The sequence below is a fragment of the Oreochromis aureus genome, linkage group 16 (genome assembly GCF_013358895.1).
Source record: "Oreochromis aureus strain Israel breed Guangdong linkage group 16, ZZ_aureus, whole genome shotgun sequence".
Lineage (NCBI taxonomy): Eukaryota > Metazoa > Chordata > Actinopteri > Cichliformes > Cichlidae > Oreochromis > Oreochromis aureus.
Window position 1 is genome coordinate 13771279 of NC_052957.1, and position 14701 is coordinate 13785979.

Genomic DNA, 14701 nt, shown 5'->3' on the forward strand with positions numbered 1-14701 from the left:
AAGGATTTTCTAATCCATCCTTTATTGAGGTGGCTGGTTTTCGGCAGCGCAACCTTTTTTATGTGTGAGAAGACTGGCCTGTAATTTGGGTAGCCACGGCAACCAGAGGGACTTGTAATAAAACGAGACTCTATTCTGGGATGCTCTGTAATAATGGACGCCACCATCCACTCCTCCTGTTAGAGAAGGATGGATGGATGGATGGCTGGATGGATGGATGGATGGATGGATGGATGGATGGATGGATGGATGGATCACCTAGTCTATAGACTGAACGCAAGATGGACTGTGGATATTTAACTACTTAATCATATTAGTCAGTCAGGCTCACACTAACGATATCATTCAGTACTGATCCTTATGCAATTCTAGTTTTGATCAATACTTGATAGAACTTCCTAACTTCTGAGTTCTACCAGGTACCAGGTATCTACCAGGTCATCATGCCCTTCAACACTGTACAAGTCAATGTGGTTAAATTTCTGTATTCAGACACCTCTCTATAATCTCCACGCCATGTTAACAGTCACCCATTATGCCAAGGCCATAATTAGGAAATCACGTTGGCATATACATCCTGTCATTAGAAGTGTCTATTGCTATTGCATTGTAATTACATTTTAGTAGGTTGTTATTACACCATTTAGAAGCTGTCCGTCTTACCTCAATCTCCTCCTTAATTGGTTATGTTGGTCTGTCCCGCCCCCCTGGGTCCGCCTACCTCTTTGACGGAACATTCCAGCGGTCTAAGCATTTTAAACTGGAGTATTACAACCGAGTCTAATATGCCACAGAATGAAAGAAATGAAGAAGAGGAAAAAATTTGGAAGAGAAAGGGAGAGAAATTGGAAAAAAAACTTGGAAAGAGAAGTTTTTAAAAAAGGATCAAGAAGACATGAAAGAGGGAAAAGGGTGAAAAACACAGTTTTTGTGTTGCATGACAGATTCCCTCCCAGCCAACCAAGGCTTGTCCTTTAATACCCAGAAGCTTTAATGTGGCTTCTCAACGATTGCACATGGGGCAAAGCTGACCACATTTCTGCCATGCTGCTTATTATACTGCATTGCTCACACTCACACTGCATGTGTGTGTGTGTGTGTGTGTGTGTGTGTGTGTGTGTGTGTGAGAGAGAGAGAGAGAGAGAGAGAGTCAAAGGTAACAGCATACACATGCTTGCTGAAAAGCTGTGGCAGTCATGCAGAGAAGCCTGCAATGAGACTTGCTTGTCTTAATTTGTCAACACGTTGGTGATGGATGAGAGAGAGGGAATCAGGGGGACAGCAGGAAAAAGAAAATAATATATTTTGGATTTCATGCAAGCATTGTGAGTGTTTAAGGAGTGGTAAAGTTTGTAAAAGTCAGTATTATATATATATATATATACCATTTGACTCAGTTTGAAATAGATAACTCTGAACTAGATGCTTCTAATGCTACTATAAGAGTATAACTATAATAAACTGTCAAATATTAGGTTCACGGAGGTCACTTAAAAAATAAAAACATGACAACCTAATCAAAAAAATGCAATCTTATTGAAAATCTGAATAACACACAAGGGCATACTTTAATTGTAGGTAATCCCAAGTATACCGCATCATCATGTGTGTGCTATACAGACTCACCCACGCAAATAAACACACTGCATGAGTTTTCCACCACTCTCAAAGGCAAGAATAGAAGGATGAATGAGAGGAAAATGAAGGATGGAGACTATGACATGGAGCAAAACATGTGTTCCTTTCTACTGACCACAAGGACTTCCTCTTTATGATCTTCGTGACCAGCCTTGTGCATACAGCATGTACACACATACACACATAAACATACACATAAAATGCAACTTCCTAAAACTTGTTATTGACCAGATCTGGTTTTTAAAAAATCCCATAAATGATTGTATCTAAGCCAATCATGGACTTATTTCAAAACCATAAGAAACATTTTTTTTAAAGGCAAACAAAAACACATATTCTGACAGGATTTTAGGTCATAAAGACAAAGTATGAATAAAAGATATGCGATCACAGATGTCACTCAAACCTTAATAATTATTGATAAATTATTTGTATATTTTTTCCATCCATCTATCAATACATCCATGCATTTTCTGCAGCAGTAGCAGCAGTCTAAGCAGAGATGCCCAGATCCAGTCACTTCCCCCAGCCCTTCCAGGGTGGACCCCAAGTTATTCCCAAACCAGCTAAGAAATGTTAGCTCTCCAGCATATCTTGAGTTTTCTCCCAGGTTTCCTCCAGATTGGACATACATGAAACATGACATCTAAGATGAGCCTGGTGGAATCCTATGCCCAAACCACCTCCATTGGCTTCTTTCAATATTGAGGAGTAGCAGCTCTCCCCACTGAATGACCCAACTCCTCACACTATCTCTTAAGGTAACACCCTAGAGAGGAAGCGCTGACTGACTTCTGTATCTGTGATCTTATTCTCTACCCAGAGTTTGTGGCCATAATTAAGAAACAACTGGATCCAATAGTAAATCAAAAACTTTGCTTTCATATTCAACTGCTTCTTCACCTTAACCTACCAAAAGAACCTATCTATTGCTACTGACACTGCACCATTCCCTCTTTCCATTCCACTCCTCCTGAACAAGACCCTAAGATACTTGAATTCCTCTGCTTGGGGCTGAACTTCTCGCCAGTGCCCAGAAATGTAGAAAGGTGGTCTAGAGGCCACCAAACATGAAACCCTGCACCACTTGGCTGCACCTAAAAATTCTATCCATAAAAGTCAGATGTATAATTGGTGACAAAGGGTAGCCCAGGCAGAATCCAACATCCACAGCAAACAGGTCTGACTTATAGCTAGTATTCCAAATCATGCTCTTACTATGACTGTACAAGTATTGAACAGGCCATAACAATGGGGCAGATTGCCCCAACAGACCTCCTAAAACCATTCTGGCACCTCTACAGTGATATATTATATTACTGTCTTCAAATAGTCTATTTTGAAAATAAAAATCCAGCTATGACATACACATATATATTTATGTTATGCAATATATTAATTGATTGTCCCTGCATATGTTTATTGCTGTACATCAGAATGAATTATGCAGTGATTTGTGCAGTGTATAATGGCTGGTTGTGCATGACAACTACACAATATACTTTTCCTTGTAGTGTTTAGGATGTTGTGTTGCTAGACCTTTACATAATGTATTGTAAACATTACCAAAAACCCATTAATATTGCAGTAATATGCTTTTTCATTGAAAGTATTCATTATGCAATAATAACACATCTATAATTTGTAAAAAAGACAAATTATGTCAGGGAAAATTGCATTTAGTTGTTTCACTTTCAGAGTACAAATGCTAGTCTGTCATGATTTTACAATTACAGGCAATTAGCACCACTAGTGTATTTCTTCTGTGATTGGTCAAATGCCTACTGTGAAAGAAACCAGTTATATTCATTCATATTGATGACTGTAGCCTGCTTTATTTGATTTTTGCTACCATCTGCTGTTCAAAAGTCAAAACACCAACAGAGAACAGTTTTCTCTAACAAATTAATTTACATAGTATGCAGGCAGTACAAAGGTGGGTATATGGTAATATTCAGTTAGTAGATATGAAAGATGTTTCTCTGGTCAACAGACCTGCATTAACACTAGATTAAAACTGCAGTAGTTAATTGATTTTGGCATGCACAATATTAATTTTATCAATAGAATCAATATTCACTTGCCAAAACAACAATAGTTAGCAGTCATTGTGACAGAGATAATGAGTCTCTATATGTCTATATATCTATATCTACATCTATGATAAAACCAACAGCTTTTGTTCAGAATCTCCAAATATCAACAGTCACGCGTACACACAGAAACTATGCAAAGCTTATTGTAGCTCAGCATTCAAGAACATTGGTCAGCAAGCTCTAAAAAGTTGTCAAATGGCCAATTATAGACAGCCAAATAGGGCTGGAGGTGTGTGTGTCTATATATTTGTGTGCGTGCGGGTATATGTGGACAGGAAGTGGTGGTGGCTGGTTTGAGGTCAGTGGCAGGAAAGAATGGTAGCTATGCTGTTGCTCAGACAACGGCTGGTCACAGCTCAAGCTTTTGGTTTCCTGACACACTGCAGCCTGAAACCGCATCACACCAACACTCCTTCCATCCACCCATACCTGGTGCATTTGTGCCATCGATAATTTTAAAAGTAATGATTATATTTTTCATTTTACCATCATTTCTCTATTTTTATGCCTTTTTTCTCACTCCATCCACCCCACATCCCATAACACTCCATCACACCACTCCATGCCCAGTGGCATCTGCTTCCTTACTAAATCCTGCTCCACCCTTCTCTTTAAACATTAAACACTGCACAACAGTGTGACCACAGGAACTAAAAGGCCGTGTTTCTGTGCTGTTTACTAGCCTGAGGAATACCACATCCCTCTCATTCAGAACTGGGCCCACAACCATCTACAAAAAAAAAATGAGGCACGAAAAGATATAACCACAGTGAGGAAACTCATCATGTATGACACCTTTTTCACATTTTTTTCTACCATAAAAACAATGGCAAGAAGTCATTGTGTAAGACAAGGAATACTGTAAATGTATAGGGCAATGGCTGCTACTTTTTCATTTGCTAAAAGCACATTTTATATCATGTTTAACCAACAAACCAGTGTTCTAGCCATATAAGAAAGCAAGCTTTTTTTTAACTGCACAGTCCTTTTTTACGAAAAAAAAAAATGTTGAAAGATACTTTGCAAAAGGCAATACACAGCATACAAAGCAAGAGCTAAATGTGACACAATTAAAGAAAAAAAATCAAAGCCTAAATATATATATATATATATATATATATATATAAAACCAAGAGAAAGAAAGCAGAATTGGATTCAAGACTAAATTAAAGGGAGAAATACTGAAATGAGAGCAATGCAAAATAGGTAAAAGTTCCAAAAACACAATGCAAAAATTCAGATAACTGTCTACATATATCACACTCACTGCTTATTATCATTCAATGGACATTTACACTTAGGAGGATATTTACACACTTGGGATTTTGCAACAAGACCAACCGTTTACAAAGTATAGGGTGGAAACGAATGAGTGCCACAATCCAACCAGCAGATGTCAGTATTGCCAAAAAAAGGTGTCGAATAAGCTATGCAAAGGGTAATGGGTTCAACAATGAGGAGTACTGTATGGAAAGCTGCTTTGCAACTTACAGAAACATCTTATGCAACTATTTCACACGTGCAACCATGTTATGTTTTTTATGGTTTTGCATAATCACGAGGGAAATCCCCTTAATTCTGTAAGATCTGAACATTAACAATTATGCTAAAACTAAATAAAATATTTGCTATTATTTTAGTTATAAAATATTTTTTATATATATTGTATTTGCTTTAATCTCGTGGGCTCGCGTGTGGGATAATAATATCCAGTAGCTTAATACGTACGTGTAATTTGCCTAGATGCAAAAACTAAAACACTGAAATGATCATCGAAACCAAAAGCGCAGACCCAAACCAAACCATTTTCTCAGCTTTGAGCTGCGCGTGCGCAGAAAACAGGCAACAGTCCACTCTGCCAGCTCAGCTGACAGCAGCAGCGGCGGCAGTACTCTGGCAGCCTATAACCATGGCAGACTCTGTAAGTAGCGAAGAAGTAGCCGTGATTAGTAATACCGACATCACTTCCACGGAATCTGAGAACAACATCATAAATACGGTCGTACTTTTTGTTATTCTTTATAATAACCATACTTGAGGTTTAAAAAGCATTTTTTTTTTACTGCTGAAAACCTTTCAAATAGGGCCTAATTTAATGTTAGCCAGTTGGAGCGTCGAAGACTTTTCCACTGTTTCTACAAAAAGCCTGCGGAGTTTTATGAAACGTTCACTGACTTCCCCCACTAGATTTAGCTTACTCGCTTCTGTGGCTTAGCGTTAAATTAATTAAATGACTTAAAGTTGCTTCTGCGAAGATTGTGTCAAACTTTAGTCCTAAACTTTAGTCCTCCTGACGTTAGCTTGCTAGCTATTAAGTCTGAACGCTAAACCTAAGTTTATGTTAGCCATGTTGCCCATTCTGCTCTTTGAGTGCTAACCTGTTAGAAAGATTGAATTACGAATACTAAAGCAACTTTCCCCCCCCCCAGTATTTCGGTGATTATGGTCTTGTCTTGTGACCTGCACACGCCTGCCATAACCCTGTGTGCAGTACTATTGCGTTATAGTATCTCCAGCTAACCAAAACAGATGACCCTTATTTTATACTCATCAAGTTTCATGCATATTTCTGTTCTTTTAGCCCCTGTCCGTTGCTGCTAACACTCTTCCATACGTTTACCTTTTTTTGACTTCCATACTCATAATTTATTCTGGTGTGTGCAGATGGTGGAAAGAGGGACGGCTTTGTTGAGGAAACTGGAGATAAATGTGGCAGAGGCAGAGAAGAGAACAGGGAAGAACACTGTTAACATGCAGGAAACATACACTGTGTACCTCATTGAAATACGGTAGGTTGCAAAGTGAAGCATTCACTTTTCTGCCCGCATCATAGGTGCATCATACGCAAATATTTATTGCTTATAAAAAAGTAGAGAGAGGTGGAGTGCGAACACTGCCATTTTTGCATTCTTCTGCATGTTTTACTTCAGATGTATTACAGTTTGCACTACAAGGAGAAATTTGCCTTTTTGTCTTGATTTTTATAGTATTGAAGTGGGAAAATATAGTCCCATCATGTACAGTACAGTTGTGTCAACTGGCAAGTTGCTATGAATGAAAGTGTAGTAGCTCAAACATCTACCACTTTTTTTGACACACCTGAAATACTATTTCTTCTCATTGGTCTTTGTCCAGGCCTGCTGAAACAGAGGGAGGGACACCAGCGGCACCTGACACTTTGTGGAGACGCTACAGTGAGTTTGAGCTTCTCCGAACTTACCTGTTGGTCACCTATCCCTACATTATCATCCCCCCGCTACCAGAGAAAAGGGTGAGTAATGCATAGGTGGTGGGAAAGGACTAATCAATAATTTAAAAAAAAAAGAATTAAATGGAAATTATTAAGTGACTATAACTAATACAGCTTACCTTCAACTTCATAGTAAATAATACTCAGCCATTTACGTTTTTTGTTTCCACCCTTGTTTGTGTCTCTTACAGGCCGAGTTTGTGTGGCACAAGCTTTCAGCAGACAACTTGGATCCAGACTTTGTTGAGCGGCGGCGAGTTGGCCTGGAAAATTTCCTGTTGCGTGTTGCATCACATCCAGTCCTCTCCAATGACAAAATTTTCTTCCTCTTTCTTACAGAGGTTAGCAGCCTAACATAAAGTGCATAATGTCCCTTGAAGATCTTTTGCCATTCATGTAGTATATTCACACCTTCCACATTGACAGTATAACAAATTTCAAACTGACGTTAAAGATGAACCCTGAACTGTAAAGAATTTAAGAGCTATTTATGCACCCATAGTTGGTAGATTTGAATACCCAGTTTTTGTTTTTGTCTTTTTTTGTTTTTTTGTTGGGGGGGGGGTTATACAATCTGGCTGATTTTCAAGTCTATCATGTATTTTTCCTGTCATTTCTTCAGGAAAAGGGATGGAGAGATGCGGTTTTAGAAACAGGCTTCCAAGACAAGGTACGACCAGATGGAGTGTGAAAGAGACAAGTTCAGGTCACACGCTGTGTAAAAGATGCAAGTAGTTTCCAGGTCTGAAAAGGAAAGCTGATGTAGGAAGTGCCAGAAACTGGCATTCTTTCTAATGGCCAGCAGGGGGCATCTAAAGTTATGGTTTCATGGAAGACCATGGGAAAACTACTGCCCTGGGATCTTTCAATTGATCAATGACTATCAATTCACTTGAACCAAAAATACTTTCCTGATGAGCTTATGGGCTGAATCACTCAACTTCTGCCTTTAGTATGATTTATCCCCCATAGGTGGCAACGTGAATTATTGGTCCCATCAGTGTCCAGAAGGACAATAAACCAGGGTAAGTCTGGTTTCAAAAGTTAAAATTGCGACAGTGAAAAATTTCAGCTCAGTTTTAAAACCAGACCAGCCTGTGGCTCCTTCTATCTTTTATACACTGTAAATGATTCTGTTGATGCTTTCATCGTTTTAAAAACACATATCTGGTATCTCTTGCTGAATTTCATTACCAATAACGTTACATTATCCGCATTTTTTGGGTGTTTTACAAAATCAAACTGAGTTATGTTTAAAGCACTTCTTCGTATATTTCCCTGTGTGTTGATGCTTTCATCATTTTAAAAACACATATCTGGTATCTCTTGCTGAATTTCATTACCAATAACGGTACATTATCCGCATTTTTGTGTGTTTTACTCTAACAGGCTGTATTTCTTTCCAGGCTGATTCCAGACTCAAGTCTCTGAGTGCAATGTTCAGGGTCAAGAATCCTGACAAGTAGGTGTAAAAACAGCCAAACTTAACCTAATTTTTCCTTTTTCTAGGATTTATGCAAGGTACACAATTTAGACAGATTTAAGACTATTGTGAAATACTTTCTCAGGAATTTTTAATAACTACAATAAATTAAATATTCATTATAAAATCAGGCAGCAAAAACAGGGTGTAAGATGTGTGATAATCACTTGGATATATTTATGAGCACAAATATGAAAATTTTATTTTTACCACCATATTAAGTAATAATTTATTCTGTTCCAAGGCAAACTGAAAGAACAAATTTCTAGAGTGAATAATGTAAAACAAAATACTGTTCAGTCAGTTACTTTTCTTCTCGTTTTGCCTCTAGGCGGTTTACAGCACTGAAACAGTACAGTGATGAACTGAACAGCATCATCTCTCAGTTACTCAGAATTCGAGCGGTAAGTTTTGGCACGTTTGTTTAGAGAGACTGAGGTTTATTTTAAGTTGATGCTTTTTGCAAGCTGTGGGCATCCCTTGGTGCCTGCTTGTGGAACTTCAAATTCCAACATTTTTGTCTCTGAAATACAAAAATCTGTATCTACTTTCCTAGAATTTTGACTTTCTTTTCCAGGGCACTCACCATTTTATCTTGGACGTTTACTCCATAGCATCCCAACGTTTATTATCTAAAAGTGATTTAAACGCTTGCTGCATCCAAGACTTTGAGAATAATTGAAAGATATTGATTTGCATTCTAATGCCAAATGTATCTCCAAGGTTTTTAAAGCAGACCATCTAAGGTAGTAACCTGTCTGTTTCTAATGATTAGTTTTGTTTTTTCTTCTAGCGAGTAGCAGACAGGCTATATGGAGTTTACAAAGTCCATGGTAACTATGGCAGAGTTTTCAGGTGAGGAACACCTGTTCTACTCTCACTGTGTTTTCTGCTGTAACAAATTATAGTTACAACCATAAGTTACTGTATCCATTTATATAAGCAGAATAAATACATATTTTAGGCAGATGATATTTTACCTTATATTGAATTAGGCCACTTAAAAAGTTTCCTTGCAGTAATAATGCATTTAGTATTAAAGGATTGTTGTGGGTCATTAGGGAATTCCTTTATTCATAGTTATGCCTCAATTGCCTTCTTTGTTTCTGTATACCCACACAATCTCCTTTTGTTTGGGTAATCATGATATAATAGATACTTAACTACTAAAAAACAATCATTATTTCAGACAACCATTTTTCTGTTTAGTGAACAAAGAGAGCTGCTGCATTCACGTCAAGTATACATGAACATTTTTCTGTCTTTAGTGAGTGGAGCGCAATAGAGAAAGAGATGGGAGATGGACTGCAGAGTGCTGGACACCACATGGACACGTAAGTAAAGGTGTTACCTGAGTCGGTGATGGACACAAACACAATGTTTTTTTGGCATTGCTTCAATTGTAGAGTGACTTTGCGTGTTATCTCAGTTATGCTGCATCAATTGATGACATTCTGGAGGAGGAAGAGCACTTTGCAGACCAGCTGAAAGAATACCTCTTCTACACTGATGCCGTCAGGTATTGTATTGTGTTACAAGTTGGTTTTGTTAACACACTTATCAGGGTAGACAGATGCTTTGAATATGCTGTAAGTTTGTGCAGTTTGTTACATTTTGCATAAAAGTTGTATACATGAATCTCACCATATGTAAAAACATGGAATTAAACGTTAGGCATAATACAATAATCATTGTGCTGAAGCAGGTATTCTAGCTCAGTTACCGATGCAGCAGTGATTTATAGCAGGAACAGGAAGCCGTCATTATCTTTGTTAATGTCTGGAAAGGTTAATGTCTTCCATAGCGCAGTCATGTAAACAGTAAAAGGAGACTTCATACCAACAAGGCTTCTGCTGGCATAACTTTGAAAGCCTGGACAGTTTGTTTTTCATACTTTACCTTCCACCTCATCTATTCCTTATTGTGTGAACACTTTTGAGATCCTGTTTCTCTTTATTCCATCTTCTACCTTATTATTCTATTTGCTCCATTCTTTGCTGATTAACTACTCCCTCAGTTTTCATCCGATTTTCACCATTCAAATTTTAAACTGTTCTGCTCTTTCTGCTAATGCCTGCTATATCTTTTGGTGCTCACAACTTTTATACTTTTTGAAATATTAAGCTTTATATGCCATTTTTTTGGCCCATTTTGATGAATGTGACCACATTATCAGTGTGATCACCAGTTTAGCTTGCCCGGCTGAGCCATGTTTTAGCTCAGTGAGATGAGCAGCCGTTCTCAGAACAGGAGGCCCGGGTTCAAATCCTGCTTATGGCAACATTTTTAGTAAACAGTTCAACTTTTTTAACTCTTCAACACAAATTTCAGCTTCTTTACCCCTTTTCAGGAGAATTTTCAGTTTTTTCACCTCTTTTTAGCACAAATTCCAGCTTCTTCAGCTCTTTTCAGCAGATAGTTCTGCTTGTTCAGCTGTTTTCAGCAAATTCATTCACAATGCATTTTCGCAGGAAATGCAACTTTTTCTAGTTTTGTTGTTTTTCCTCTTTCACAAACACACAAGGGTTGGCTTCGGTCAGTGTGTAACTTCATGCTTTATTCCTCTTAGTTGGTCTGTAGTGATGCAGCACACATTTCTGACACTCTATATCTCTTATTTTATGTTTGGTAAAATCTATTCTTCTGAATGAATTGAATTTTATTGTAAGCATTAAAACATCATTCAGCAGAGAAAAGAGTGTCAGTTTCGTTGATCAAACTTAGATCAGATGCAGCCCACATCTTTATTTACAGTAAATGTAAATACATTCTGTTGACTGTTGTAGCCTTTGTAGCAGAATGCATTCATGTTTTGGGACTGTCGGGGTTTAAAATATGTCTCAATTTGTGTGTGCATTAAGGTCAGTGTGCAGAAAACATGAGCTGATTCAGTATGAATTGGAGATGGCAGCTCAGGACCTTGTCCAAAAGAAACAACAGAAAGAAGAGCTGGCAACCGGGGTAACACACTTTCACACACTCTGGGTTATAATCTGTCTTTCTCCTCGCACGCTATGTGCAAATTAAGAACCAGAAGTGGGCACGTGTTCAAAAACGCTGTTGTGATCCAAATTGTGAACATAATTGAATGCGTGCGTCTGTTTGTCCATGTGTGTCTGTTTGTGTGTGAGTGCAGACGGTGCGAATCTTTTCTTTGAAGGGAATGACCAGTAAATTATTTGGCCAAGAGAGCCCGGAGCAAAAAGAGAGCAGGTTAGCAGCCCTGGAGCAGAGTATTCAGGAAGGAGAGGAAACGGTCAAGGAGAAGAACACCGAGTGCCAGTAAGCACAAATTTATCTTATCAACCAATCACCTATTTTGAAATTGTCCCTATTTTAAATTTCTCCTCCTCACTGTTCTTCCTCTATAAAAAAAAAAAAAAATATAGCGCATAATCTAACTGAACAACATAAATGCAAAGGATAATAACAGGAAACTAGATTAATTTTTCCCCAGCACAAACTGGTGAACTGAGGTATTTGCTCAAAGTGTTGAGAGACACATTGAGGTTCCATGTGTAATTAAAAAGTAGTTCTCTTCAATTTTTTTTTTTTTTAAACAGAAAAACAAAAGTCAGCTGTATCAGTAGAAAATACAGGAACTAGAACATAATAAAAATAAGGAACAAAGCAAATGCTGCATTGTTTTCCTTTTCTTCTTCCTCTACCTCTTCTTTTGTTCTTCTCCTTGTGCTTCTTCTCCTCGCAAACAGACTAACAGTATCATGCGTCTTTGTGATTGTGCCACCAGAGAGTTTGTGCGAGCAGCATGGGACGACATCGAACGTTTTAAGGAGCAGAAGGACAAAGATTTGCGTGAGGCGCTGATAAGCTACGCCATTATGCAGATCAGTATGTGTAAGAAGGTGTGGACATTTATTCTTGTGTGTATTTTGTGTATTTATGCAAATTCCTAGCATTTGGTCTTTTGTTCAGCAGTACCACTCCTTAACTCTTTAGTATTTCTGTCTTGTCTTTCAATGTCTCTAAGTCCCTCCTTTTCTCTGGTACTTGTGTACTGTTACAGGGAATCCAGGTGTGGTCCAATGCCAAGGAGTGTTTCAGCAAAATGTGAGCCAAACCTTCCAAAGCGATCGTACTTTGCACCAAAACTATACTCTGATTGTACAGACTAGGACCAACAGCCAGTGATTATACTGTAGTCCTGTGGAGATGGGTGGGAGCCCACATGCTGCCTTTAATTTGTTTTGCTATGCTCAGTTGAAGCACACACACATTAAAAAAAGTGAAAGTGGAACAATGCCTCTTTAACGTCAAGTGTCTTAATAGCACCTTTTCCTTGATTTTCTGACCTTCGTACTTCAGACAGTCCAAATACACACACTCATCCTTAGTTGCGCTTTCATTGACATGTCCAGGAAGACAATGTGGCATTATCATTGCACAATGGCAATATCCATGGGATTATCCATGCAGTATATTTCAGTTGTTAGCTCTCTCAGTCATTCACCATGAATAACACAGAGCAGTATACTAGTTTATGAGTTGACACAGGCTGCACTTTTCAAACAGTGGTTCATGTGACTTGTTTTAGAGTTGCCTGCCTTGATGAAAGGATCTTTACATGTTACCTTTCAACCCTCTCCAGAATCTCCTTGCATAAAGGTTTTCATACTATTTGATTATTATTTGATATTGATTACTATTTGATTTTAGGTGATTAATGGCAAAAGTGATGAGTTAAAGATTGGGGAACGTTTGCGTTCAAATTTCAAATTTGCAGCAGCAAGTCGAACCAAAAAAAGCAGAAGAGTACACTGGTGAATATTCAAATCAATTTGAAATGAACTGTGAGAAATATGACTGTAAACATGGACCGAGCTTTAAAAAGCCACTACACTTTTTACATTTACATTTTTTTTCTTTATTTTTTTTAAAGTTCATCACACAGAAGTAATCTTTGTTATTGTTAATCTGTTGCTGACCAAAGTATTGAAGACCAAGTGCTTTTATACTAATTACTTGTAGAAAATACAGAAGAAGGGTTGAAGAACTTCGGTTTTGTGATTTTGTTTTTTTGTGTGTTTTTTTTTTTTGGCTGAGGAAAGAAATCACTCTCACAATTTGAGTTTCATTGTTTACACAAAATGTAACCGTAAATGCGAAAATCGTATCCTTTCTTTGCTGTCAAGCATTGTAGCTTTAATGCAAACATTGGTTTTATATCATAAGAAAAAAAACATATAGAACTCAGCCCACTGTCAATGTGTCTCACCACTTATTCTGATATGACCCGAGTGCAGCTACACACAGATACTGACTTTTCTTTTTTTTTTTTGAGATCCTCACATTAGGCTTAATATATGTGCTATACATAAACATTCACACATGCTTGTGCTTCTTCGATGACATCAATCTGAGGGGGAGAAAAATTGGTGCAAAATGGATCTGACGTCTGAATGTTGCGCTGAGATCAGCAAATAATCTTTTTTTTTTCCCAGAATAAACAATCGTTTTACTGAAAGAATCTCAAATTGAAGCTTTATGTATGTTTTTTTTTTTTTTTTTTTTTCTAAATAACAAATGTGTCAGATGTAATCATTGTGTTATGACACTAATAAACATTTCCCTTTTTAAACTTACTGTTGTGTTTTTATACCGAATGGCAGAGGAGCCGAAGAGAACGGGGACGCGGGATGAAATGTGACTGCTGGTTTTGCTTTGCATGTAAAGGCGGCTGTGGGTGCGTTGATTCTTCGCGTAGACATGTTTGTTTTTCCTGTTTATTTGTTTGCAGTTAAAAGATAGAGAAAGACAAACAGGCTTTTTATCACCAAAGTCTAAAGGTCAGATCTCAGTGATTCATCTCTGCCAAGACAACTCAAAACCATCCTCTCAGTTTTTTTTGTTTTGTTTTTTTTTTTTTTCCATGACACCTGGTGGGAGGAAAGTAAAAATGTGTCAGTGTTCATACTTTCTCAAATTGCTCCTATTGTCTTTAGTGGGTACATGTGGCAAATGCATGCAAATGTACTACACAGCACACAAAATGTGTAAAATTCATGAAAAATGTCCACAAACTACCCTTGATGGTGGAATGTTGTCTTCTGTGTTTTTATATCTGGACACAGCCCCGAACATTTGGAGTTTATTAAGAAGTGAATTAATGGCGCCACCTGTGGATTAATAAAAGCACACGCATTTCACTTTGGCAGAGAGGAAAGGTTTTTTTAAAAATGGTGAGGAAAGGAAAATGTTCCCCTTTCGGATCCA

The 14701-nt window shown here is 37.8% G+C and overlaps 1 protein-coding gene across 2 annotated transcripts; it reads left to right on the plus strand.

Annotated features, from left to right (window-relative positions):
* The first annotated feature begins 5573 nt into the window (after nt 1-5573).
* Nucleotides 5574-14070, plus strand: LOC116312907 (sorting nexin-4). 2 transcript variants are annotated; one of them, XM_031730435.2, is made up of 14 exons: nt 5574-5655; nt 6399-6523; nt 6870-7005; nt 7176-7325; nt 7607-7654; nt 8391-8446; nt 8799-8871; nt 9261-9322; nt 9736-9801; nt 9897-9986; nt 11329-11428; nt 11604-11749; nt 12219-12333; nt 12495-14070. In XM_031730435.2, the coding sequence occupies exons 1-14, from the start codon at nt 5644-5646 to the stop codon at nt 12540-12542; spliced, it is 1227 nt and encodes a 408-aa protein (XP_031586295.2). In that variant the 5' UTR covers nt 5574-5643; the 3' UTR covers nt 12543-14070. The 2 variants fall into 2 exon arrangements, with proteins under 2 accessions (XP_031586295.2, XP_031586294.2); XM_031730434.2 differs by having other exon boundaries at nt 5577-5733.
* Nucleotides 14071-14701: the final 631 nt, after the last annotated feature.

Coding starts and splice junctions, on each gene's coding strand:
- LOC116312907 (XM_031730434.2), top strand. CDS start 5,644: ATGGCAGACTCTGTAAGTAGCGAAGAAGTAGCCGTGATTAGTAATACC. Junction 7,326..7,606: donor TCTTCCTCTTTCTTACAGAG/GTTAGCAGCCTA, acceptor TCATTTCTTCAG/GAAAAGGGATGGAGAGATGC. Junction 8,872..9,260: donor AGTTACTCAGAATTCGAGCG/GTAAGTTTTGGC, acceptor TTTTTCTTCTAG/CGAGTAGCAGACAGGCTATA.